The sequence below is a fragment of the Varroa destructor genome, unplaced genomic scaffold, assembly GCF_002443255.2.
Source record: "Varroa destructor unplaced genomic scaffold, Vdes_3.0 BEIS01000001.1, whole genome shotgun sequence".
In the NCBI taxonomy this organism is placed as follows: Eukaryota; Metazoa; Arthropoda; class Arachnida; order Mesostigmata; family Varroidae; genus Varroa; species Varroa destructor.
Window position 1 is genome coordinate 2,055,283 of NW_019211454.1, and position 26,350 is coordinate 2,081,632.

Sequence of the window (26,350 nt, forward strand, 5' to 3'; positions counted from 1 at the left end):
CTGTTTAATAAACATCTAATTGAGACTTTCGGCAATCTTTTCATTGAAGACGTATGTTAGAAGAAGAAAATTTAATAAGTTTCAATTTTCTAACGCAATCCACGTTATGCTCAAGAGATCCATATTGAACTGGCGTAGTCGACAGTAGATTTCTTCTACTATTTTTACAAAAAAAAACTGTTAGCAGCTAACAGTTTTGAAGCTCAATTGTGAACAAGTATTTCGATATTTCAAAGTAAGGTTACTATACTAAATATGCGTCGTTTTAGTTGGTGGCTCTGTCGTTTTTGTTTTAACATATAATTCCATCACTGTAGAACCTCAATTTTGAACCCGACTGGACCCTCATTTTCGCGTTCCTCTATTGAAATTAAACTATATACCGTTCATGGAAGTTCTGCAGAGACCGAAACTAATGATAGTCCAGTGGCGCAAGATCCAGGGCATATGTAATACACGTCGAAATTTCCCGTCCGAGTTCTCTCGATTTCTACCAGGTAGAATTGCCACATTGTCGTGGTAGAAGACGGCGTCCTTTCCATTCACTACGTATAATCGATTTTTTAAGGCTTATTATAAAGTCTTGTTAGCTGTTGCCAGAGCAGGTCCGAGTCAATCGTTTCGTCAGACGGCAGTACTTAAAATTGCTTTCCAGTTCCACCGAAAACACAGAGCTTAGGCTGAGGTCAAAGAAAATTATGCTATTTTCTTTGACCTCAGCCTAAGCTCTGCCACACATATAGACACATACAAGCACGGTTTTTTTGGTCTGCATATTATTGCCGCATGTGATTCAATTTCCATCATCCACGATCAACTGTGTTAAAGATGGCCCGACCTCGTTACGTTTCTGTAGACTTCAGTTCACAAAAGAACGATTAAGCGAATTCTTTTGCGCCAATTCGTGTGGCACCCAAACACCGAGCTTGTTTTTAATGCTAGCTCCCTTCAAATATTTTAGAAATGTTTAATGGGTATTTAGTTTTTCGTCGATATCATGACTACCCACGTCCAGGTTCTGCTAAACCTCTAATTTTAATAAGCTATAATTTGAGCAGCTTTTTCCGTACTTAGTCGACCACTACGAGAAGCTCCTTTCACGCCGAGGTTTGCAGGACGGACACGATTGAACCGTCTTTGAACCGTTCTTTACGATAAAGCGCCGGGATTACTAACAGCAAAGACCCATCCGGCATGCATATACTGCTGCCTTTATAGTAATAGAATTGTAAAGTACAGCGAATTTTTGCGGAAATTGCGCTTATATTCAAGACGTTCGATCTTGAAACTGAGTCAACACATTCTCCGCTTTCAAATAACACTAAGGCCGACTCGACGCCATATTACTCTCGATATGTGACATCTAGAACAACGGTCATTGCTCTTCTGCTAATCTATTATACTGACAATGGTGTATCCGTTAAATGGCTTCCTTCTGCTTCTTGTAACCAATTTTGCAGTACCGCTAGAGCTAGAATAATTTCGAATAATAGTGTTCAGATGTTTAGCCAAGAATTCTATAGTATATTCAATAAATACATATATACATTATATACCGCTTTCTCTATCGACTGTTTATTGCATATGTTGGTTTGCGTACGCAGATGCACTCGATAATTTCTACAAAAATCTATTGCAAAGAAAACAAACTGGTGGTTTATTGGTAAAACGCTAAAAGTAATTAAATAATTAATCTGCCAGAACAATATATATAAACTTGATGAGCGAATGCTCGAACAGCTATGTTGATAGGTTCATTTATAAATCAATCTATAATACAAATATGGACATTTATGTTTATATCATGCATAACGGTAGATCTTCGACGTAGGACAAATAAAATTGACAACGGCGGAATAACCCAACAAATTCACAGGAAATGATGTCTATGAACCTCAAGGTAATCTTTTGTAAAGGTAAAAGGTATGTCAAATTTAGCATTACTGTTATGAATAATATTATCACTATTATTATGCACGTAAATATAATTTTTTTTAAATAATAATTATTATTATTATTGATTGTACACGCGCAGCTATATATTAACTAGCCTACAGTCGCTAACATATTTACAAATTCACAAGGAAAAATTAGTCATGCAAAATGCGTATGCGTTGTTTGAACAGTCTCTCAGACTTTTAACTTCTGCTATTCACTAATGAACGATTTTTTCAGATGTATCCAAATGCAAAGCAGACATGGCAATACATCCCATTGCATCCAGAGGACGCTCTTGACTTTATCCCGTTGTCGGGTGAATACTGCGGTCGCGAAGGTCAGGGTCAGGCGTTTGTCACATACGAAACCCTTCTTTTATGGCCATGAGATCACTGCCTATTAACTTTGTCTACTAAGCTTGTGTTGGAATAGAATATACGATCTGTTCATCAATCAGCAGCCAACGATCAAAACTTTGTAGCTTCTCTCCGATCGTAAGAGCTTTCCCCAAAACCGGAAGATGTGTTTTTACTCCAACAAGCAGTGCTTATGGCTTCGATGAACAATGCGCTTCTATGGATACCTTCAGAAATAGGCTATCCCTCGTCAGATGATACTCTATATTTTAGAATATTGTATAGACAGCACACTTGAAATCGCAGTGCCCCATATCTACAAAACATACATGTTGATAAATGATCGCTTCCACCGAGCTGCCGTTCGTGAGATTCTGATCCACAGCGACCAGACGGTCATAATTCAATCATCAATTAAGTTAAGGGACTCGTGGCATAACTGCGGAAATCCAAACTTTTCTCAATCCAATCGTCGAGATTGAAAGAGCGCGATGCCTCCAGGATGACGTTCCAAGCTGTTCAGTTTATGAAGGTGTCTAGTGTCCTGAAAAATTAGGCTGTGCTTTGACTATTGATCATTAAGAATTTTCTTCTTCATGCAGGTGACACGACATTTTGTGGACCACCATCCGAATCGACATCTACCACAATTCCACCTGGGTCTTTCGCAGCAACCTAGAAGGTACCAATAAACACAAAGGTTTGAGCTCCTTGAACTTTGTTTATTCTTTAAGGAAACGATCTGGCATAATATATTTTTATCGATAGATAGTTAATATCATATTTAATAGAGGGTTCCATTCTCTGTAATACTACAAGCACGTGAGTCTATTCTATTTGGAATTACGAAAGATTGATCCATTTTTTGGCGCAACCCCCTTAGCACTCTGCTAGAAGGCATCCTGTACTAAACATCATGCTTACGTCAGCTCATGCTAAATGGAGTGATTCGAAACTAGTTCCCATTTTGTAGTAATAGTTTAACCCGTAAAAAAGTATGTAAGTAGTTTCCAAAACCAATGGACTGGCAACAAATTAACTCTCTTTAGTTACTGTGAGTAGAATTTTCGATCTAATTCTAAGTCATTATTGAAATAAACAGTGTTATAGAGCTAAAATTCATACCTCTAATAAGTAGTTGGAGTCTGTAAGCGCCTGTTTCGCTAGATAACGCTCACGTCGCACCTGAACTGTAATATCATGAGGTACGTCGGGTACCAATCCATCAATCACCCGACAAATAATAAACACCACATGCTGAAAGATTAAAAAAAATACGCTAGTATGGAACGTATTCATATATGTGCACATATTTATGCCTGAAAAATGTTCAGCTTCAACATGAAAATGGCATAACTCATCAAAATATTCTAGAGACGTAAATAAATTTAAGAATACTCGTAAATATTTCAGCCATGTGGGAACGTCAGTTTATGGAACTGTTTAATACAATGGTTCATGTAAAGGAATGTTAACGTGGAAAAAGTGCTGTAGATCATTTAGTGGTCTTACACTTAGTGGTCACAGTAGCAAAAATTTAAAAATTGGGGGTTCGAGTTGATTAACCATTTAACTTGTTTACTCGATATGGACTTTTTTTTTGTTTTCTAAGCTCAAGATCTCGCTCGCAGGACAAATATTTTTAATCAAACAATAAGGCCACCACATTTATACGCGTACTTCGCCATGTATGATGCCAACTATTATTTGGACGAATTAAAAATAGGGATGCATCGCTGAGAGAAAGATACTTATAATAATATTATGTTAAGGAATAACACAGCATTTGAGTAAAAAAAAACAAAAAGCCTTGTTTCTGGGTTAAGCTGTAGGCTTTTAGATTATCTACTTTCTTTTTTACATGCATACATGTATTAGATTATTACAAACGAATCCGATAGACTTTAAAATTGAATAACTTTTGAACTGCTTTTGAACCTCCACCAAACGAAATTCAGCTGATGAATACCCCAGTCGTCTAGTAACTGACAAATACCCTTTAATTTTGAAAATAGGTTGATAGTGACCAAGTTTTTTCCTTCGAAGGTTATAATGTCGCGTAAATTCATCGAAGGTTAATGAAGACATTAGGCAAGAAAGCCTTAAACGAAGGCATAGTACTTAAATGGTGCAAACGTTTCAAGAACGAAAATTGGATTGTTGAAGACCCGCAAGAAGATGACCAGATGTCGAGACCTTAAAGACAAGAACGTACTGCCGCAGTCGGGGGGGCACTTCACGAAATAAAGCACTGACCCCGCGAATCCGGTCGACCAAAACTAGCATTTCACATGTAATGTGTTCCAAAATTGTATATATATATATATATATATATATATATATATATATATATATATATATATATACATTTCATGAGCTAACTCCAGGTCAATTGAAAACGCGTGTTCCACGAGTAACTTTGGATTCAGACTTAAGGAAATAATAGGACTCGCAATGGGCGTCAGGCCAACCTACTGTTACTACGAGATTTTTGCCATAGGTGAAACAATGAATGGGATCCGCTATCTGAAGTTTTTTAAGACACCTTTGAGCCGCTGATACGGCAACTGAAAACATACAGTCCGTTTACTCGCTTGCCGTAATTACTTCCTGAATTGAGTAAAAAAATATCGTTAATTTCAACCCGCTTATTTTAAATTAGATACATATGACTACTGGGCTTTCCATGTGTTAAAAAAGCTAATTGGTAGACAAGCATACCCTATTATCAATCTACCTCAAGAAGCTATAGATAGAGAAGTTATATAGGAATTTGAATGGCAAGTATATGGCAGTCAAGAAGTTCTCAGAGTACCCAGTCATATGCGCGAAAACCAAGAAATAAATTCCTAATACATAATTGTAAACCATAGTTCTAGCTCAATTAGTTCAGATGTCCTTCAATACTTACAATACAAGTCCGCTCAATGCGCTTATGACAGTCTATATGTGCTTACCGTCATGACATCCCAAAGACAAAACAATCACAATGAAGCATAAGCACCGTGAGGTTAAAAAAACGATGTCAGCTCTCAATTTTTTTGACTTGTTTAGTATCTTTAACGACAATAATAGCACGATTAGTTACAAGATCGATATTTGGAATGTTAGGAATGTTGGGGTCAAAATTAAGCTGAAAACTGCAATCTTGCTTTTTGTATTTAAAGAGATGGTAAATTCTACCTCGAAAACCAGCACAAATGTGAGTCGGGCAACCATCAGTCGCCAATAGAAAGGAGTGAGGTTCCCTTCCAAATCCCGAAAATCCCTGTGATGACAAAATAAACAGAAATTAGCATCCTAAAAGTCTAAACGGAATAGTGTTATGGAATATTCATAGGCTTCTATTATATATCAAGGATGCAGGCAGACCTAACCGCTTATAAAAGGCGTACCTACACCATTCTGAAGTTGTTAAATCAAAGCGCTTACTTATACATGCAAGTTTGTGAAGCTGTCCCCGGGGGTGAAACGCTGAGTGTGAAGTTCAAGTATCCACTGAGACCCCTACTGAAACTGTAGCGATACAGGATTCGCGTAAGGAAGTCAGAGGTAAAGGCGATTAAGAACGCCTGCAAGACAACGACCATCGCGCGACCAGTCAAGTCACAAGTTATAAATCAGTTAAAAGTAAAAAAGCCACCAAATAAAGAATCGAACCCTAGGATAAGTCAGTTTTTGTCTTGCTCTAACTTGGGTAGATTTATTATGTCTTGATCCAACAAACAATAAATAACTGTTTAAATGGAAGGTGCTCACTCACTAAGCTTAGTCTTGGCACTGGGGTTTCGAGAGTAAAATAAGTGAAGATGACTAGTTAAACGCAGTTTGTAAGGTAAGAACAAAGACTTGTTCGCTCTACTCACATTGCTAATGATGGCTATGCAGGCAATAAACTCGAGTATAGTTAACCATATACCGATGTTCTGCGCGCGTTCGGGTACGACGCGGCGGGTTTGACAAAGTAACTTTTGGGCATCAACTCTGTGATGGAAAACGAGTCAAACAGCACTGCCTTAATTACGAGTGAAAAAGAAACGCGTGCATTTTTACATCAGGTTTTCTTTTTTGCCGTTGGTCCAAGTGGTATATGCAGCCGGAAAGCCTTTTGTTTGTTCAAGGTTGAAGTTTGGACTTCAAGTGTAGGTATAAAAAATGAAAAGACATCTATAATTTTGGAAAGTCGCTATTTATTTTTCACCGAGGTGATGACAAAGACTAGGAGATGCGTATCGCATGCAACGATGACTCTACAGCTGAAAGTAGTGATAGAATAATTTTGCTAGGATCAAAAATGGCATTTTCAGCTTAAGGAACGCGTCCGATCTTATTTACCGAATTCGAAGAAAAACTACTTTTGAGAGTCGATCGTTATAAAACAAATTATATCGCATATGGTGAAGTAAAGTGAAAAAAAAAAAAAAAAAAAAGCTTCAACGGTGCGTAAGACTTCACCACTAAAAAAATTGGAAAAAAATACCATATATATTCCTATGCATTACCTAAAAAAAAAGCGCATTTTTATCTTCAAAATAAAAAAAAAAAAAAAAAAAAAAAAAAAAGATATTTCGAAGATCAACAAATATCACTTTGTAGAGATATTTTTCTCTATAATTAAAAATCTAAATAAAGCTGACAGAACCGTGAATACTTTAGTCGAAACTTAAAAAGTACTCTGAAACGCATCATATGAGCTTTCCAGATTAGGTATTAGCTTTTAAAAAATTCCAATCGCAGTTGACAGATGGCGCTGCCGGTGGACCGGCTGATCGTATATGCATATCCAACATTGTAGTCTTCATGATTTTTGTGTTGGAAAAAATGCTCCCGGAACAAACAGATTGTTTGCAAAGACGAAGCGAAATGTGCGTTAAGTGTTAACACTTGTGAACATTTCGAAACCGGCCATTTTAATAGATACCACGCAACACGCTCCGGACGGCCATAGGAAGCACATGACGGCGAGCTGCAGTAAACTAGAGTGACTAAGCACCGGCAACCTTTTACTTAATACAATGCCCATTCAACTTACCTTGGCTTAAATCTCGTCACAGATCATCATTTTACTCCTACCTGATTTCTGTCCAGTTGTTAATCATAGCAAAGAGTGGAGCCAATGGAAACGCAGCTACGAATATAGTGATAAAGCCAAATTGAAGGACTACAAGTAAAAGAAAGAAAGAAAGAAAAAAGCAATACAAATAGAGTCAATGCATAGGTGAAACATACAACTGCAGCTGCGCTGTACACATAAATAGACACATCACCAATTTGTCGCTTCACTTTTAGAAATATACAGAATGAAGTTCTTTTTCCAGTTTATCTTAATCACCACCATCTCACCCAAACACGCCAAATTTACTGAGAGCTACATACAATTAGAAAATATTTTCTTTTTTCCTACTTTGTGTTCGGCCTCAAAGCCGACTAAATAAATCAGAAATAACATTGAAAAGACTTAGGGAAAACTGTAATGGCATAATGAATAGCAAATCAATTAAAAATATAGAAAGATAAGTAAACGATTAACAAATCATTTTAGGCAACAAATTAAAATTTGCACAAAATTATTGGAGGGTAGCGGATAGGTCACGATACTGTATATTTAATCCATTTGTGAATGGTGCGAACATAGAGGAAAAACCTTCTGTGTAAGTACGTTCCGTCAGTTATACGTCTGACATAACAGATTTGTGTGCAGAAGTAGGCGAATGCTCTATTTTGCTGCTAATAAGAAAAAATACCCTTACCAACTTCTAAATAATCCTTAAAAAGCCCAATATCCGGGACAAGTGTATAGTCGATTTCCCACTGCGTTAATTGACCTCGTGCATACACTTGGGTTTTCCTACTCTTTATCCACGTCTGTAACATGCTGAAGTCAATGCATATAAACGACTGTGAAAAAAAGTTTTGCGATAAAATAAATGCTTTATCTACTATAAAACGGGTCGATAGCACAAAGTATTTGTCGTACTGATAAAATAAGAATCGAATAAAAAAACAACAACAGATCAAACAGTCGTTAGACGAGCTACGGAGACACTTACGGAAGGAAGACTTCCGTAGTATTGTTGATGATCTGTTTTGTGATCATAATTACAGCGAGTTCCCAAGCAAGCTCTGATAAACAATCGTTTCCCGAGCATTCTTCATTGCGTAGACCGAACAAGAGTCGATACCTTCCAGGATATCCAACAAAACGCCCTTTAAAGAACGCTATATAGAACAGCGTCGAATAATAGTTGACGAACTGAAACATGAACAGCTGCAAACCGCAGATCTAACCTTTGTAAAATCGTGAAACATAAACATAATTACAAACAACACACATCATCTACCATATACATCCAGCGATTTGTCTACGAAAAACTAATTTACACTTGTCTTCCTATAGCAGTCAACAAAACGTACCTTGATAGTTAGGTTGTTTTCAAATTCCGTCTGCGTACGATGCATCTCTGTATATGATGAGATAGTCATAAAATAACGTACGTCAATAAACCACAACGAAAGCCAAAATATGATTTTATTGTTCCAACGGTGTTAATAGGGTAAGTGTGGATTCTAAAATTAATAATAATTTCTAATATAATACTATTGGCACAATTTGTATTTTTCAGATGCGTTTGATAATAACAAACACTCTATTTTTCAGTAGCTTAACTTTGAACTACTAGTAATTAACTTGATTTTTATCATTGCTTGTGTTACACACACATTCACGTATGTAAAACATTTACTCTTGTCAAGTGAATTCGTTTTTTCGAAATTCTGAAAGCTTCCTGCATTAAGATATTTCCCAACTATTGCCGAAATAATTGTCGTAAATATCATTTTTCGAACAATGGAAAGGATTTACTCTATAATAAACTTTATGTGAGGTAATCAAGGAAATTATGCCGCAATTGTACATGCCCTATTAATAACTGCGCAGTAATAACTATACTATTCATCAAATGAACTGCTACATGATACCAATGGAAGCACCTATAAATAAAAGTATTTAATTCTACCCACATTATTTAAAGCCTCGCAACGTTATATTGCAACATTAATAATATTATATACAATAGGAACATGAACGATGGCGGTTGTTTCTTGTGGCAGAAACGTAGCGAACTCAACTTGTAAATCAAGCATTCGCCGTTATTATATACAAGCTTCTCTCATCTTTCAGAACAAATCAAACATTTTCATCAATTAAACCGTGTCGAAATCCTTTTCCTTAATAGAGTGTTAGTACCACACATAGGTGCATGTTACGATGGATGTCACGCCACTTGTTGCCCCCTGGTACTATCTTCAGAACATCTGGCAAATATTTTGAGTTTTTATAATATATATATATATATATATATATATATATATATATATATATATAATTAATAATATAAAATGGGTTTATTAAACTCAAGTTTAATTTAAGTTTATTAAGTCATTTTATATTATTAAGAGTGTGTTTTAAACAATTGCATATACTCATTCCGATGTTGGAATACTGAGTTCGTGACCTGTATCTATGAAGTTTTCTTTTCACCGCCAATAATGGTGAATAGATGAAATTTCATTTTTTTGCTTGATCTCGCTAAAAATTTTCACGTTGGTGCTGAAAAATTCATACGACGAGTTTTTCCAGAATTCCCCTATGTCAAATGTACAGTTACAAATTTCATTCGCAGATAACTTGGATAGGTGCTAATCCATTGACATGAAGCCCGGGGAATACAGTGGATACGAGAGAGCACCTCATTCGGGATCTTACAAGGCGGTTTTTTCTGGTTTAACCATGTGTGCTCTCGCAAAGAACGGTGATCTTTTTTCTCACTAATTTTAAAGTGCGCAAAACCCTTTTAGTCCCACCAAACGAAAATCAAGGACTTTCTTCGATTGACAGCTAGCTTAACCCTACACCCACGAGTATCTTTTGGAACCGTTTATTGCTGCTTTCTCCATGCCTTCCTCTGCATTTTCTCACACACGTTCCGAGACAAAACTTCCCGTCACCCGCAACTGTTATATGTGAAAATCTGTGTTTGCCACTCTCGTCTTGCCAGTAACGGGCAAGATCTTAAGAGTTAAGACGAAGTGGTATTTCGTCGTTCCCTTCACTTACCAATTTTGAAACTATTCCGCGGTACTTTCCAGCAATTTTTTGACTGCGGTGAAAATTAAATTAAGGCAAGTTTCGAAAAAGCACCCTTCTTCACTAGAAATTCCATATTTGGATCACGGGTTTGATATGAAATTTGGCTCGCTACATAATACAATTGAAGCCAACTTATGGAGATAAAGGAAAATTTGTGCATGGCGTGCAGAAAAAGGCAGACAGGTCTTTACTTATGCATCAATCTAATATTAGATAATACTTTACCTTTATCTATCTACCTACCTAAAGTAAGTATCATTACAACGTACCCCATTGAGTGAGCTTGTGAGCCAGCTTTCCATAGACAGTTTGCAGGATGACCATGGAGATGACATTGATAAATGCTCCGCTCCATGACGATATCATATGAGCGAGCCCTTTTAATTGTTCTTGACGATATAGAGGGATCGAAATTAATATCCTGAATATGATGATTGCCAGCATGGCAACGAATACAAGCGATGCCTAAAATTTGACACAGCCGTAACGTCGAATTGAAAAAGCCAAGTAATTGTCTGAAGATAATAATGTCCTGCAACGAGTCATTTCATCCAGGACAATAGATATTCAGCGAGAACACTGATACTAAGAGGCTTTACTTTTGTGGAAACAGAATGATGGCTACTATTATAGCGGTTCACACACTTAGAAGTTTGCCATATGTCAATAATGATATGATTCCAACTGAGTTATATACATGAATGGTAACCTTTATAAAATCAAAATCAATTCAAATTCTTGTTTCGAAATAAATGGCTGAATTTTTCGAAATTATTATTTGACAGTGTTACTGCTTCTGCATTATCAAAATACAACAATTTATTATATGCACCAACTGGCTATAGCTTGACTGGCATGAACGACTGAACTATTGTCGATCATTATTGACTTTATCTAAATACATAAGATTACCTACTTTGTCAACTTGTGAGTTCAAGATCGGGTCATTTCGTTCCGAGATCAGAATCGGAAACATTCTTGTTATAAGTCCACGATGCTACCGCCCTCTCCATTTGACGGATTTGATTAATATCGTACATAATATATATAGTAAAGATTCGAACCATAAACAATAGAATGACGTAGCCGGTAACCATGCGACGTTTGCGGATATCAGATGGAAAAGATGGTTCTAATTGTCGAGTGACCGGATTCCGTTTTTCGGCATAAGCGTGTATAGCGAACTCCGGCCGTGGCGGTTCCTCATCTTCAACATAATTCAAACAATCCCAATCGTACACGAGGCGCGCACATTCGCGTTTCCAGTACTTCAAAAACGCGACGGCTTCATTTGAAGGTTAGGCAAAGATTAGAGTACAGGTTTAACTTCTCATCAATTTATATAATCAGTTTCATGTACATGTAGTACAGTAGAAAGGGCTAATTGAGAGACACAGGGACGTACTGGTAAACATAGATGCTATATATTATATAGTTGCATATACAGTTCAAAGTATACTTACCCCAAAATGAAAGAAAGCAAGCATAGAATGCAGTGCCGGGATGATCGAACAGATAGGTGATGTGTGTCATCCAACAAGTTTCCGAGAGGTACCAGAATGTACAGCCGAGACTCTCGTCACAACGAGGACACATTTTAAAAAAATTGCCACTTTTACACAGTTGCGACCTGCGATCAAATAGCGATATAATATGTACGCCACTTTACTTTAGCATAAAGTATATATTGGATTATATGTATACAAAAAGCGGTCTGAATGAGAAGAATAATCAATTTGGCTAAGAAATATTTTTTCCGCCCGGTGTGGCCTCATTAGACAGCCTGACGGCCAGCTTTTCCTAACACGAAATGAGGTGTGACTACGCTTGGATTCAAACCCAAACCATTACGTATTTGTACAGCATATAAATAGTAAAATTTTTAACTAAGTTAATTAAGTAATTAAGTAATTGTATTAGATGCGTACATCGTCGAACGCACAACAATGACAAGAAAAACTTGTTCAGTCACCATGAAAAAACAAAGTAAATTTGAAAACATGTGTAGCAAGATTGATTTTTGTTTGTTACGTATGCCGCACGCAGCCCGAAATACATACGGCGTTACGCATCGTCAGTGCTTACTGCGAATTTATGAAATGTAACAAGCTCGAGTTATGTTTTGGTTGACTCTGCGTATATGTCTTTGTTTTAATTTATCAGGAATTTGTTGTGAATCATCAGCTATCCTCTACTTACGTTGGATGATCGGTCGCCACATTGAACATTCCATAAACAAAGATAAGAAGTCCTAGAACGGATGCTGGTAATAGCCATACCGTGTAAAATCCTAACCAGGCGAAGTAAAGGGCGATTCCTTCGCCGAAATACTCGCGAATATGGTCAAGGGGTTGAAATTTATACCAACGACCCCACCGTGCCCAGTATTCGTACAAAATTTGACGTCGTGTGTAGTTACATGGTTTTTGATCTCGCGGGGCCTGATAGGAGCCCTACAACCACAATAATACACTTATCTTAGGAATAAGCCAAACCTTGGTTTTAGGAAGGACCAAAAAGGGCATTACCGAAGTGCCACTCCGTTTAATTCAAAACATATTTTACTAACAGACATTGATACAGCGAGTAGGTAGAATTAGCAAATCCATATCTAAAATACCTAATACGCTGGTTTTCGGTAACTAGTAACAATACATGGACGTAACATGAAAAAGACTTTTCATAACTAAGGTCTGAATAATTCGGAATGATAAGGCAACTAGGGAAGGAGTTTCAGGTTCTGAAGGGCTTGGAGCCTGGACATTGACACGGCACTTGATAACGAAGATCGCAAGCGAGGAGCGTTAGCTATGGGTGAAAATCGTACCGAGTACGGCATATAGACTGAAGCAAAAAGGCGTACTGATGCTGTGGATAGATAAGCCAAGAGACAGACATGAAGCTAAGTAGTATCAAGAAGAGTGTAAAAACAAGAGAAAGCAAATGCAGCTAACAGATAATGCTTAATTTAACCCTACGGCCAGCCTACGAGACCACTACGTACCTAGCTAGCGAAAATGATTGCCATTGATCCATCTAAAAAGCTGTTGCTTTAATTAGTATATCTTTGTCATAAATATAAAGGGTTCTCCCCATAGACATGTATTTTAAAAGAGCGAGCATTTTAAAAAAATGACAAACATTACGCTGTCCAGAATAACAAATTGCCTGCGGAAAGGATTAATCGGAGGACAAGCAAATTGAAAGCTATACGCTATATATAAAGCGCTTGTTTTGTTATCACGAACGCCTTAGTTTTAAAATTCGTCTGATCTTTCACTCCTAAGAGACCCTGAAAAGAACCGTTTGGTTTGCCTTAAATTTTGTTTCGTAATGTTGTCTTGTTGAATCATATTATTTTTTCCTGTTATCGTTGTCAAGTCACCGTCGTTGAACATTGAGCTTTCAGTTCTAGTTCTCTCAGTTCCAGACCATGGATATGTGAATCGACATAGTTGTATATCTGTAGACCAATGAGTTCTTACTGGTAGCGAAAATATCAGTTCAGAATGCTACAAATGACGATATGTTTGTCGCGTGCAACTGAGAAGAACGTATAGTTAATCGTAATTGGATAGAGGTTTTTCGAGAGAGATAAAAACGTCTGCTATCGCTGGTCCTTCTGCTTTCCGAATTGTTATAACAAAGCATCATTTTAGCGAAACATTTAGTGGATTTCGTCGTCTTATGAAAGGTAATTCCTTATAATTAATAAACTGTATGGTTCTTAGGTTTTACGCTTGTAGTCTTCGCTACAATGGGATGATCATATTTGTGACGTTTTAGTGTTTCGAAACATCTAACTGATGATCGGTAAAGCTTTCTTTAATCGTGTGTTTTGGCGGTGGTAGTACCTCAAAAAGCGTTGCCATCCTCCGTTAAATGACTGAACCAATGATATTTCTTGAAATTTTCAGAGAATTGTTCAATGCAAACATTGCCTATACTTCGGACCACTATCTTCACAGAAATGTTTATGTATTTCCCAGAACGTATGTATAGGATTTTCGAATGATATCAGTTTTTCGAGAATGAGGTCGATACCTTTTTGCAATAGAATCCCGCTTTGGTACAATGTTTTCAAGAAAAGCAACCTGACTGTCGGAATTTATGCAAATTTTTCTTTGTTGATGTCTAGTAGAAGCTGGAAGTTTTCGGCATCAACCTCAACAGCATTTTCAAGATTGGCATCTCTTTTAACAGCAGGTAGAAGCTGCTGCGGGACGCCGCCCGAATATAGCATTAAGATTACTTCAAGAAACTCTTTTTCAGTGCACATATCGCCAAGGGTTCGATCAATGACTTCCAAGGCCTCCTGACTAATCTACCGTTTTTGAATTTCCTTCTTTGTTTTATACTTTGTACTCCTTAACTTCAATAGGAATCGAGAGTGCATCGTTTAAATCAAAGCGGGCCGATGGTACTACTGCATCTTGACTTATTCTGGCTAGAATTAAATTCGTCACAAGAGATCTACTTACTACTGCTTCCTCTGAAGCGTTGACGAAGGTAATTGAAATGTTGTTCACTTCTAGACAATTGTAAATGTTATGGGTTAAAAAATGGTTGATGGGTGTTAACGATTTCGTTCTGATCATTATTCTCGTATTGGAGATCCTATTGAGTGTCGGTGTGCTTGTACTCCTGGTGCTGATATGGTTAAGAGCTCTCCTAAGCCTTTGTCATTAGACCTGAATGCGTACGTACCTTAATGGAAATAACTGAAGCTGAGTTAAAAAAATTAGGTAAGTACCTTTTTTGTACGACAGAAACCGATAACCTTGTATACATATCTATCGGTCTATAATATTACATTCTAATGAACGTTCCCGTGTATTTAAAAAATTTCTCCTAATTTTCCTTACTTTGTCTACCTCTGATAGCGTCCTTCCGGACCTGTCAGTATGCTGTAACAGGATCGTGTTCAAAAAAAGGCGATACCTTTTATACTACGCATTTCGTAGTATAAAAGGTATCGCCTTTTATACTACGAAATGCGGAAATACTACTGCCGGAACATTTGCCTAATATACGGTTACAACACTATAGCTAAAAAGACAATGTAACAGCGTTTTGTCAAAACGGAAAACGACGTTCGGAACCTAGAGGACGCTTTTCACTCTAGCTAAATGTCTGCCTTAGACAACGACCGCACTTAGCAAGAAAGACGGTCCACAAACAATTCAGTCATTGGCCAAAATTACAAAGTATTGCTACATTAAGGTCCCTTCAAGCTTTTTGGGTTTACATGAAAATTTCGGGCATATGCATCTCATGAACTCTCTGGATTCAATAAAGAGTTACAGTTTAACGCTGAATCTCAACTTCTAGATTTTTGCACACAGTTGTCGCCGGTGATAGGAAGTACCTATTCGAAACGGATGGCTCTAGAATAGTCAACCAGGAAAGATTATACTTAGCATTTGCTGGGGCTGTAATTCACTGGGAATTACTTTTCACGAACGGGACAGTTGACCGGCATGTTCATTTGGTTTATCGAGTTAACTAGGCTACTGAAGAGAAAAGGCTTAACCAAATCAAATTATTGCCCTTCATGACAATGCGAGGTTACACGCAGCAAACATCGTTAAAGGTGCTCTTTAGACTTCGAAAACGAAGCCTACGCCGATAAATTTTCATTTTTTACGTTCACTGGGCGGGATTGACAGAAAGATGGCAGAAAACATGACGCCAACAGTGACCAAGAATATATAACATAATAGCTTATTGTCACAGAACTAAAAAAAACATAGTCTAAAAAAGCGCGGAATTTTTTTTTTGCAATTTAACATATTACACTGATAGGACAGACGGCCCTCGGTCATGTCCAGTAAAAAAACAAACAGTAGCTTAAGACAAAATGACAAGAAGTTAGACTCGCCTCATGTAAAGGAAACGCCGCGGTAAAAGCCCCTTCTTCGACGAGCCGATCGATGCCGACATATCCCTTCCGTTCATCGCCGAACTCGGTTTTCCGGAGAATTTCCTGAGCTATTCGAATACGATGGCCCACCGTAAAGTAATTCTCTTGATCAACCGCCCCCATACAGCTGCCAGAAACAGATTCGAATAAGAAAAGATGTCATAACGTAACATTAAAATGCTCATATCAGTCGTGTGGGCAACATGTTGCGAACCGTAACAGCCATAACATTGCAGGAAACTGATATAATAATCATATTAGTTTATTATGATTTTTAGGACTGAAGCAATACTGATTAAAATCATTATGTATATAGCACTCTGTATATTGAAATATGTAGACATACAATGAAATTCAACTTGAATAATTCGGTTTTTAAAGATTTGACCTGAAGATAAAGCCGTGTGTCATGTTATTTATACTTTTTTACGGAAAGCAATATAATAGAAAGGTTGAAAATAGTGTTTAAAAAAACAGGTCAGATTTACGCCGGGCAGTGAGACGCTAATCCCGACAGCAAATCAGCTACTATTGTTCTTTGTTCAATCACAGATATTCTGAGTTTTCTATGCAAATTCATCACACACAAACGTAGTCTCAAGGTTGATAGGACTTTTTGGCAAGTGAAGTCGAGAGAGTGATCTTCTTACTTCGCCAAGTTGGCAACCTTGAAGTGGGTCGTGAAGCACCTGCGCGGGGTGTTAGGTACATCCAATTCACAAAACTTGACAAGCCAACGGAAGTAATGCCATCCTGTCCACCTTAGGTCCTAAGCATCGAATCAAAGCAAAATAATTTCTTAGTTAATACCGTCGTTACTGTGAATTCATTCACTTCATCAAATCACTTCCGTAGAGTGCGCGTTTTTTGTGGGCTGACAGCGTTGTTGTACTTTTATGTTGTCTGCGGTTGAACAACAATTTCCTTCTCCCGTAATGGTAATTCGGTAAGTCGACATTTTCCTGGGGATTTGTTTGAAAAGGGTTGCAAATTTATGAGATGTTTATATTGAACAGTTGAACGTTTTTCATATTCCATAAAATAGTGACTTTTTATTAGTAAAAACTTAGACTGAACTTATTAGAAATTGTTGAAGTTTGGATGCGAAAGTTGAAAAACAACTAAACTATAATGAGAAAATGTTCCACTAAGAGAAAAGAAAGTGATCTAACATGAGGAATCTCAGACTAGGGCAGCGTACACAATCGAAGATCACTTTTATGCAACCACGCCGAAAACCCATTAGTACACATGGGTTGAGTCCATACCACATTTTCTGGGCTATAGGCTGGGGCCGTAAACACAGAGAAATTCAGCTGGTGATTTCATAACATTATAAAAGACCGTTGAAGAAATGAGGCGCCCTATGACAAATAAATACAATTTACATAGAATTTTGTTGTGATTGAACTTCTGAACTATGTACGAACACGGACTAAAAAAAAAAGCTTAAAAACACGAATTTAAGCATGTAACAAACGGAAGAGCAAACGACTTTCAACGAATAGTTCCTGAGAGAAATATACCGACCTTTTTCGGGATTGACATCAACGGCAGAGGCGTCCTGAAGCAAAGTAACTCGGCATATTTAACGCGTAGGTCCCAGGGTACCGACAATTTGATGAAATGAATTTTGTTTGTGCTTTGTTTTCCTCCCACTCGAACGGCCTCCTACTAAGCAATAATATCCCAGTATCTAAAACCACGTAATTTAACTCTTTCTAAGATTAGTTCTCGTAAATGAAGACTACCATAACGGACTGCTTAATGGATCTCCTAAACATGAACACTAAGATTCAAAATTGATTATGGATTATGCAGTCGGACCATTATGCACTATACTATATATAGGTCTAAGAATACTTAGGTCCACACATCGTTTATCTCTCAGCGCCCACAGTCCTGTCACACCGACATTAATGACCATTTAGGGAAATGTGTATGTGATGATGCTAACATCATTGCTTTGACTTAAAGGTTAAACTGAAGTTACCCAAAACTTTCTACTATATAGAAATGCATGAACAAATATCAGGCCCGCTCTTTGATTCGATATATTTAATCTGAGTTTAATAGATCGGGTGAGCATGTCAGTCAGGCTACGGGCTCCTTCGACAAAATCCAATTATTTCAAATTTTGCGCCCTAACGGGCAAGCCCAAAGCATCGACATTTGTTGAACCGGTGAGTCTCATTAACTGAAAGTTATACTATTGACGCCACAAAGCCAGCATTTTCGCAAAAATGCATCGAGTCCCACATATCGAAATCGAATACACCCCTTGGCCATCGACTTAGCATAAAGAACTGGTAGTATCGTATATTCTCTGCCTGACGAACCTTTTCGATAAGCACCCCAGCAGTTCTCAGATTGTTTACAAAAGCGCGACGCCATTCTTTCTCTCGTAGCATTCGAATAAGAACAGGGTCTGCTTCTACGCCTTGGGCCGCTAGTTCAGCTGCATATTCGTCCAAGTTCATAGCGAGTATTGGTTCCTGCTCCTCGTCAGTCTCGTACACCAGCAAAAAATCTGCTCATCGTCACGTGGCAGAAAATTGATTGAGAACAGCAAAAATAATAGAGAAGTAGTTGAGAAACTTTAGAAGAAGATTAGATATAAATTATTTGATCTGGGGTTATTTATATTTTATGATTTATATGAGCTCTTATACAAGCGGTCCTCTGAAAGAGCCTTACTGTATCTGATCTGAACAATTCGCTGTTGTAAACCATGTCAAATATTTTACGTAATTTATCAATACTTCGGTACTATATTTTATCCTATGTACTACTTTCGATTCCTACCAATAAAAGATGGTGTGCAGAGTTACTCAATCCAAACGGCCATCAAAATGCTAACTTCACTGAATGTAAAAAAACTGACAAAAACATGTTATTTTTACTCCTGAAATGATAACAGCCGATTTTTACCAATTTTTGTGGTCCCATCCTTAAAATAGTTGTCACGAGTTTCTCGCATCGTTCTCTCTTGATGACCCTTTAAGCTGATTTCTTTTGCCTCATTTTTTCACAGCACCGCATGCAAGCGAGTTTGTTTACGCGGAAGTGAAACCGGTTAGAAACAATATGCAATATTTATATTATTTAATCTGATGTTCAAAAGGAGAACATTTAGTCCTATGGTACGCTACTTCATCTGAAATATTGAAAGTCGGTTTCCTTATATTGAATATAACTATTGACGATAATTCTCCGGCGTACACTGCAATTATTAGCGAACTCAAGCACGCTTTTTCGGTTAGTCAGGGCATTTTATCAAGTATTAAAAAAAATTGGGTAAATTTTTCTTATTTTTCATAAGTACATGCGTCATATGTTATTTAGAACTTTGTACATATTTTACTGCGATTAACAAAATTTACCGCTACCGACGATTCATCTAACCTATAGTACTCTCATGTATAGAGAAGGAAATATGATTTTATGTTTACATTCGGCCGTGCTACTGTAATATGCTTCTCAAAATACCGCCGTATACTCATTCCGTTGACGATCACTTGGCGACCGCAATTGAGCTGCACCACTCGACTCATTATGGCAAATGACCCGTGGTAACGCGACCGCAATTTTTTGGAGAGTCTTCGTATTATCCTTTCAATCTTCGCCAATACCCTTGTTCTGTCTTTAAACTTCCGCACGGCAGATTTTCCCCATTCGAACTGCACTTCAATATGTCATTGCCGATTCTGGAATAGTCTTCGCACATTCTGGCGCACTTGTGTGACATCCCGTCCTCTGAAATTTCCACAGCCGGAGGGCCCCGCGGGCAGTATAGCTCTATACCCGAAAAGCAATTCAAACAACGTTCCTCTCAGCTTCTTGCTTTTCGATATTTCAACCGAAAACGCTACCTGGGTAAGCAGCTTCTCGTTATCAGGGTTTTTAGCTTACTCATTCGACTAGCTCGGTGCACAATGGGCGTCTAAGAGTTAATTTGCCGCGTCCGATATAGGTCTACCTGAGCTAGTCTGCGATCCGATACGACAAATCGTGTTCTCCCTCATTTTTTCCGCAAAGACGTGTAAGCCTCTGAAGAAACGCTGCACAACTCCCAGCGTCCGAATCGCGGAAACCGATGTCCTTATCCGGACCTACACGAGCTAGGCAAAACGGATACAATAGTTGACAAATACTAAGAGCTGAAGAGCTTTATTGCTCCGCTACCATTAAGTCTACCCCATAATTTCAAAGGAACGTTCAAATAAAGCACATCGCGCCACCTAGATTCTCAGTTTAGCCGCTAACAGACCCTGCACTGGGCCAGTACTTTTCGGATCTGCATTGTAAGTTCGGCCCCGGTATAAGAGCCTCGTTTACCAGGTTGTAACGTCTTTCTGATGTCGACGTGTCTAGCCATACTATCCGTGTGACATAGGATACCTTTTTTTTTTATTAGAAACGGTGAAATGTGGCGCAGCGTTGCGTCACTCTTGACCCTATAAGCCAGATTACTGTTGATCACTTACGCTGAGACGCGAGACCTTCGTTTCAATTTGATCCATTTTGAGCAGGCTGAGGGCCTTCGTTTCTTTTCGCGCTTTTCAAACCTTATCACACTTGAGGGCGCCACTTTATACATCGACACAGTCAAGCGCAACAAAATTTTCAAATTGACGTTGGCTTTTTGGTAAAAATTTGTTTTCTCCACTATCTACTTATTGGGAACATTCGTTCCCGTCGGTAACGTAACAATAAATATCGCTTATACAAGTACAGTTGGAACGAGCTCTCGACGCTTGATTACCACCAAGAATTTGCTCTCGGAATAGTGGCATTCAGATTCGCTATCAGTCAAGCGGCAACTAGTCATTCTTACAAAAGCCCGCATGAACTATTGTTAGGAGGATTCCAAGCCCAGAATGCTCTGTAACTCTATAGTCGACTCGAGGGCCAGCAAGGTTTCCATTACCCGAATTCTCCGGGTCCATGAAATATTCGGCGGCCGTGAATTTGTGGCCTAGATACACCACGTCCTTGGCCGTGAAAATATGCTTCTTTGCTTTTAGCCACAAAACGGCAAAATTGATCGCACCCAGTAGTCTTTTCAGGTGATATTAAAATAGACTAAGACATCGTCGAGATACTTAAGGCACCCACGATTTCGTCTGCCAGCCTTTGGAGCGTCGTCTACGTGTGTTGCGGCATGCACTTGAACTGGTGAAGCCCCTCGGATGCGCAGGATGCCGTCTTCTTCGTGCCCGAGTGCAGGCTGATCTGCTAATATCCGCTCTTCAAATTTACATTACTAAATAGCGAGCCCCGACGACGGTATACATAGAACCGTCAATGTCAAACAGCGGTTGCACATCTCGCTTTGTTGTAGAGTTTAGCTTGTAGTAATTGACACAGGAAATCACTGTCCATAGTTTTTCCTTTAGCAAAACTACTGGAAGCATAGCGTGAACCCTATCCTCTATAACCTGTATTTCTGTGGGTCCAACTCGTCCCGGCTGAGATTGGAACTAAATCGCCGGTCGAGATCATATACTGAATAAAGTCAGTATGAATGAGTCTGTCCAACGCTTGTGGTGCTTTGTTACGTATCAGCCTCACTTGTTGTAACTACCAAGGGCTATATGATTTTCTATTCGCTAAGGTGACCTTCTCTGCTTGTGACCAAAACGAGTAGTTATTTTTTTATAAAGCAAACCTGTAAAATCTCAAAAACTACAAGAAAACTCCCTTTTAAGAATCGTATGTCCAAAATAAGATCTCCCGCGAAGACCAACGATGAAGGATGGCTCCTCCGATCCATTATCAACCTTGACGTTAACTACACCCTCAGAGACAGTGAGCAGGCCGCGCTGAGCATCGGTCTCTGAGAGCATTGCAATTGCGTTAACTTCCACCCACAAAAAGTTCGCGCAAAGGAGTTTAAGCTCAATCATGCTCATCGTGTATCCCGCTTGCCGAACTAACACTCCGACGGAGGCAAAACTTCGGCCATTGACTTTTGAAATGATCCTGTTTACTTCTTACGAGCAATTGCTGTACGTTTATTGGTCCCCTCGAATCGCCCTGCCGCATTCGCCACGACTCACGGATTCAAACCTGCTCTTACCCGACACTTTTAAGCTCCGGTACTCGCAAGTAAGTCGCTCAAGCACTCTTATAAGCCTCCCAGAGCAGTCCTGGTGAGGTAGTTAGAAAATTATCAGGCTCGCATGCATAACGTTTTTTAGGATTAAAAGCTTGTTCTTATCATCTCCTGTCGGTCACCTATTCTGGGAATCTCTCAAACAGTTTCACCTTGCGATGTGCCCACACTCCCGGGATCGCTTCGAAGACCGGCTGTTTCATGACCGATCCAAATCTTTTCATTGCCAACTCTGAGAGCAACCCGAAGGTATTTTCTAGAGTTGGTGGAAAGGGCAGGCTTGGGCCAATGTAGAGCCCATTTGTAGGGCACCGTGTAGTCCAGCCACCGCGGCTTGGACGAGAGACCGGCGTGTCCGTGAGTATGGTTTCCATCATACCCACGGACGGGCCGGCGACGAAAGCTCAGCGTGGGCCTACCTCCAATGCATTTTCATCGCCTTCGTTAAAACGCTTTTTAGGAGCCGATCGGCGCTTTAGCCTTCTCCCTAATCTACATTGCGCATCCCTGCCCACCTCGCCTAGCTTGTTATTCGGTATTCTGTCCGATCTAGCTGCTACTCGCATTATATACATATTATTAATAACAGGATAGTCAAACGTTTTTACGTTGTAACATATATCAGCTTGCAAGATCTTCCTATCCATTCAATCCGCACGTCTACTTCCAATACAATATACACTGTACAGCGTAATTACGCATATCAGGATCGGGATTAAATATTGAGACTTTCCCGCTAATTAAAAAGCTATGTCTTAGTTAGAATAGGACATACGCAGAAAAATGCATCGCATGGGAGTCCAGGCCAAGTATTACTTAGTAAAATTAATGTATTTGGTTTTTGCACAAACTGGTCTCTCCTTTAAAAGTCTTTCATGCTCCTATGATACTTGTGTATATATACATATATGAAAATCTGTTATAGCCCTATGACAATAGGATATTAAACACTACCCTTATATTTTTACGTAAGAGCTTTTTACCAGTACGGTCCGCTCATATTCAGAAGTAGGTGGTGAACCGTCGCCCGAATCTCCTTTAGTCGAGCTGGGGCCTGCAATGTGGTCTTCAGATGGTCGCGGAACATCTTGTTCACTTGGCGTTGATGTTTCTTCCTTACTGGATCGTGAAGACCACTTTTGTCCTAACTGCAATAGCTGTTTTTGGCTTACTTGCCTACGCTCTCCTTTATTTAGCTGCGGGGTGGCACGTGGACTGGGCCGCAACAGTTGCTCTCGACTTGGGCGGCAGATACTCTGCTCACTTGAGGGGAAGACACGTTGTTCACTCGATGTGTGTTTTTGGTTTTGATACACGTTTGAGTCAACAGTTTTCGTCGAAAGAGCACGACGGTCATGTTTGAAAGCGGTCTCCACAAATCTATGTTCGTCATCTTCGCGAGTGATGACTGATAAGGAAGTTGCATCGCTCATCTTGAATTTGCTATCATTCATTATTATGCCCACCCACGAAGTAGTCACAGAAAAACCCCACACAACAACAGAATCTCTTCGACGTTTTGTTAAAGCTCAGCTATGTGATCTACCACACATTACTTGCACCTTGTGCCTCCCATTAAAGATAAAGCGCCAATGCATGTGAATAGGTTTTGAACTCACTTCGTTTCGGGATCCCTTATGAATTCAACCATCAGAATCGTATAAGCTGTTAGTCGTTTTCAATTGTAGAATATAGGGATGCACACTGTATTAACATGTAGCAATAACAAGCAAGCATGTAATCTGAAATGGCGGCAGAAATTAACATATATCTAATTAGCTATTCCGCATACAATATGATTCCATGTGGAAAGCACCGATTGTTTAACAATGGCTAAATAAACGTAATCGTTTCTAAACTACCACACTCAAATACCCTAAATAATCAACTCGTATTTTGATTTAGCAATAAACTAGAATCTTTCAAGCTAGATGAAGATCATACTGCTTTTTTTTACGTAGGTTTTTTTTTATAACTACCTTTTTATTGGGAGCATTTCGGACTCGTGGACAGGGATAAATCTAGCACAGATATTCAACGTTATAGGAAAAGTTGATAGCCAAATATGGTTGATTACGGACATGACCTGGCAATACTTAGTTTTTTTCTACACAGAAGCTTAGACGCTCGCGTGCACACAAGGAACATTCAGACAACTTTTAAAGCAAGAAGGTTATTCCAGTTTTCGATTTTGGTTGAAGTCACGTTCATTGATTTCGCTGGTGTACATGTCGCGCACGAACAATCGAACGTATCCACACTCGCCAACTGTAGATCTTCAATGTGTTGTATACCAAGTAGACTAGCGTTTGCAAACTCCCGGCATTTCAGCCCTACCTCCTGCTACCCCCTAGGGATGACCCTGTAGAGAGAGGCAAAATTACTTGCTGATAACTCGTCTTAGTTCGCGTACACTAAAGTCGATTAAAGGCCATATACTAGACGTATCTTTATTAAGCGTGGAACACGGGGAAACGATTTGTTTCGTAAAATCTTTCGCATCAGTTAACGTATGGTTGTCAGCTGAGTCCGGGTATTTGTATAGTAGTAACAATGGACGCTCCGAAACGTCTTAAAGTGCTACTGGGGCGGCTGGTTGGCACTTATGACCACGGCACTTTTCTGGGACATCGGCCCCAAGATGCCCGTTCGAAAATAAACAGAGAACGAACGCATTTGCTTACACAGTATTTGAAACAAACATTACTATTCTATGAAAAAAGAGCAGAAACGCCAGCTGTTGTCCATTCGGTTAGGTGACAGCTATGACATGAAAGGAAATCAAAATGTGACTAGTTCGTTTATGTTTGGAGCCAGACCTCATCACGGTTTCAGTATTTATGCACTGTATTCCCGTACTTACCTCAGTAGAAACTATAGAATTTGCTGCTTTTTCCAAACCGAACCTGAAACATCTGGCCGTGAGAAAAATCCGGGTATTTTGCAGAAAAATCTATACGTAAGGGTATACTAGAAACGACTTCAATAATCACGGCATTAAATTGTCATCAAGTGCCGTCTGGTATTTTGATTCGCAAAAATACGTAACACGACAGAAGACTATTTCGTAAGAAAAATCATCCTAAAAACAGTCATGGCGTTTGAATTGCTTCGTTCGACCGTCGTGAACTAGCAGTCTTAATCTCAAGAATCAACTTCCGCAGATTATAATCGGCCGGGCTCAATGGAACCACACAGGTTGGTTTACTTTCTCTCTCTCTCTCCTCTCTCTCTGTCTCCCCTCCCCCCTCTCTCCGCCCTCACTCTCTTTCCCCCTCTCTCTCTCTCCGCTCTCTCTCTCTCTCTCTCTCCCCCTCTGTCATTACAATAGCTTTTGAGTTCTGTCGAAACAACGAAGGTAACAGGGATAGTACTGAAGTCGGTAAACGAACACGACGCACATCATCTAAACTGAAAAAAGGCTCTGAGGGTGCAAAACGGTTCGTTTTATATACGGGTATTGTGGTGATAATTTTAAGGTGCGAGGGTATTCTCTACAATGGGTTATCGATGGAGTCATATTGAAGAACGGCTACATCCCAAACTGCCGATGATCAATGTCGCTATTTTGTTTTTATAGAGTAATGCTTATAAATTAGAAGGCATATTTATGTAGGGCTTTATCCCTTGTTCTACCTTGAAAAATGTTGCGTAGGGTAAAATATCTAATGCATTTGCCAACCAACCGAAGTCGACCCGATAGGGTTTGCCTGTCCACGATGAATCATACAACACCTAAATTATAGCATACTGTGTAACAATATAGATTTTAGTGAGAACCAAGTGTATATTGCAGCAGCGTCCGATTAGAGGGGTCTTCCGCGAAAAAATACCCGGAAACCATGCATCACGCAATGATAATGATT

The 26,350-nt window shown here is 39.0% G+C and overlaps 1 protein-coding gene across 12 annotated transcripts; it reads right to left on the reverse strand.

Moving 5' to 3' along the window:
* Positions 1-1,548: 1,548 nt before the first annotated feature.
* On the reverse strand, positions 1,549-25,674 carry LOC111254906 (anoctamin-7-like). Of its 12 annotated transcripts, none has more exons than XM_086976730.1 (22): positions 25,348-25,674; positions 24,642-24,846; positions 24,104-24,226; positions 23,468-23,747; positions 19,298-19,385; positions 18,706-18,896; positions 17,897-18,037; positions 17,017-17,135; positions 16,325-16,493; positions 12,643-12,896; positions 11,907-12,073; positions 11,508-11,728; positions 10,713-10,908; positions 8,709-8,755; positions 8,345-8,562; positions 8,045-8,169; positions 7,368-7,455; positions 6,161-6,278; positions 5,727-5,866; positions 5,478-5,562; positions 3,420-3,551; positions 1,549-2,969 (listed from the first exon to the last, which is right to left on the reverse strand). In XM_086976730.1, the coding sequence occupies exons 3-22, from the start codon at positions 24,133-24,135 to the stop codon at positions 2,889-2,891; spliced, it is 2,892 nt and encodes a 963-aa protein (XP_086832856.1). In that variant the 5' UTR covers positions 24,136-24,226; positions 24,642-24,846; positions 25,348-25,674; the 3' UTR covers positions 1,549-2,888. The 12 variants fall into 12 exon arrangements, with proteins under 12 accessions (XP_086832856.1, XP_022672053.1, XP_086832851.1 ...); XM_022816318.2 differs by having other exon boundaries at positions 24,571-24,846; XM_086976725.1 differs by having other exon boundaries at positions 24,464-24,846.
* Positions 25,675-26,350: the final 676 nt, after the last annotated feature.

Coding starts and splice junctions, on each gene's coding strand:
- LOC111254906 (XM_086976713.1), bottom strand. CDS start 23,938: ATGAATGATAGCAAATTCAAGATGAGCGATGCAACTTCCTTATCAGTC. Junction 3,552..5,477: donor CATTTGTGCTGGTTTTCGAG/GTAGAATTTACC, acceptor TTAATCTTTCAG/CATGTGGTGTTTATTATTTG. Junction 2,970..3,419: donor ACTCCAACTACTTATTAGAG/GTATGAATTTTA, acceptor GGTACCTTCTAG/GTTGCTGCGAAAGACCCAGG.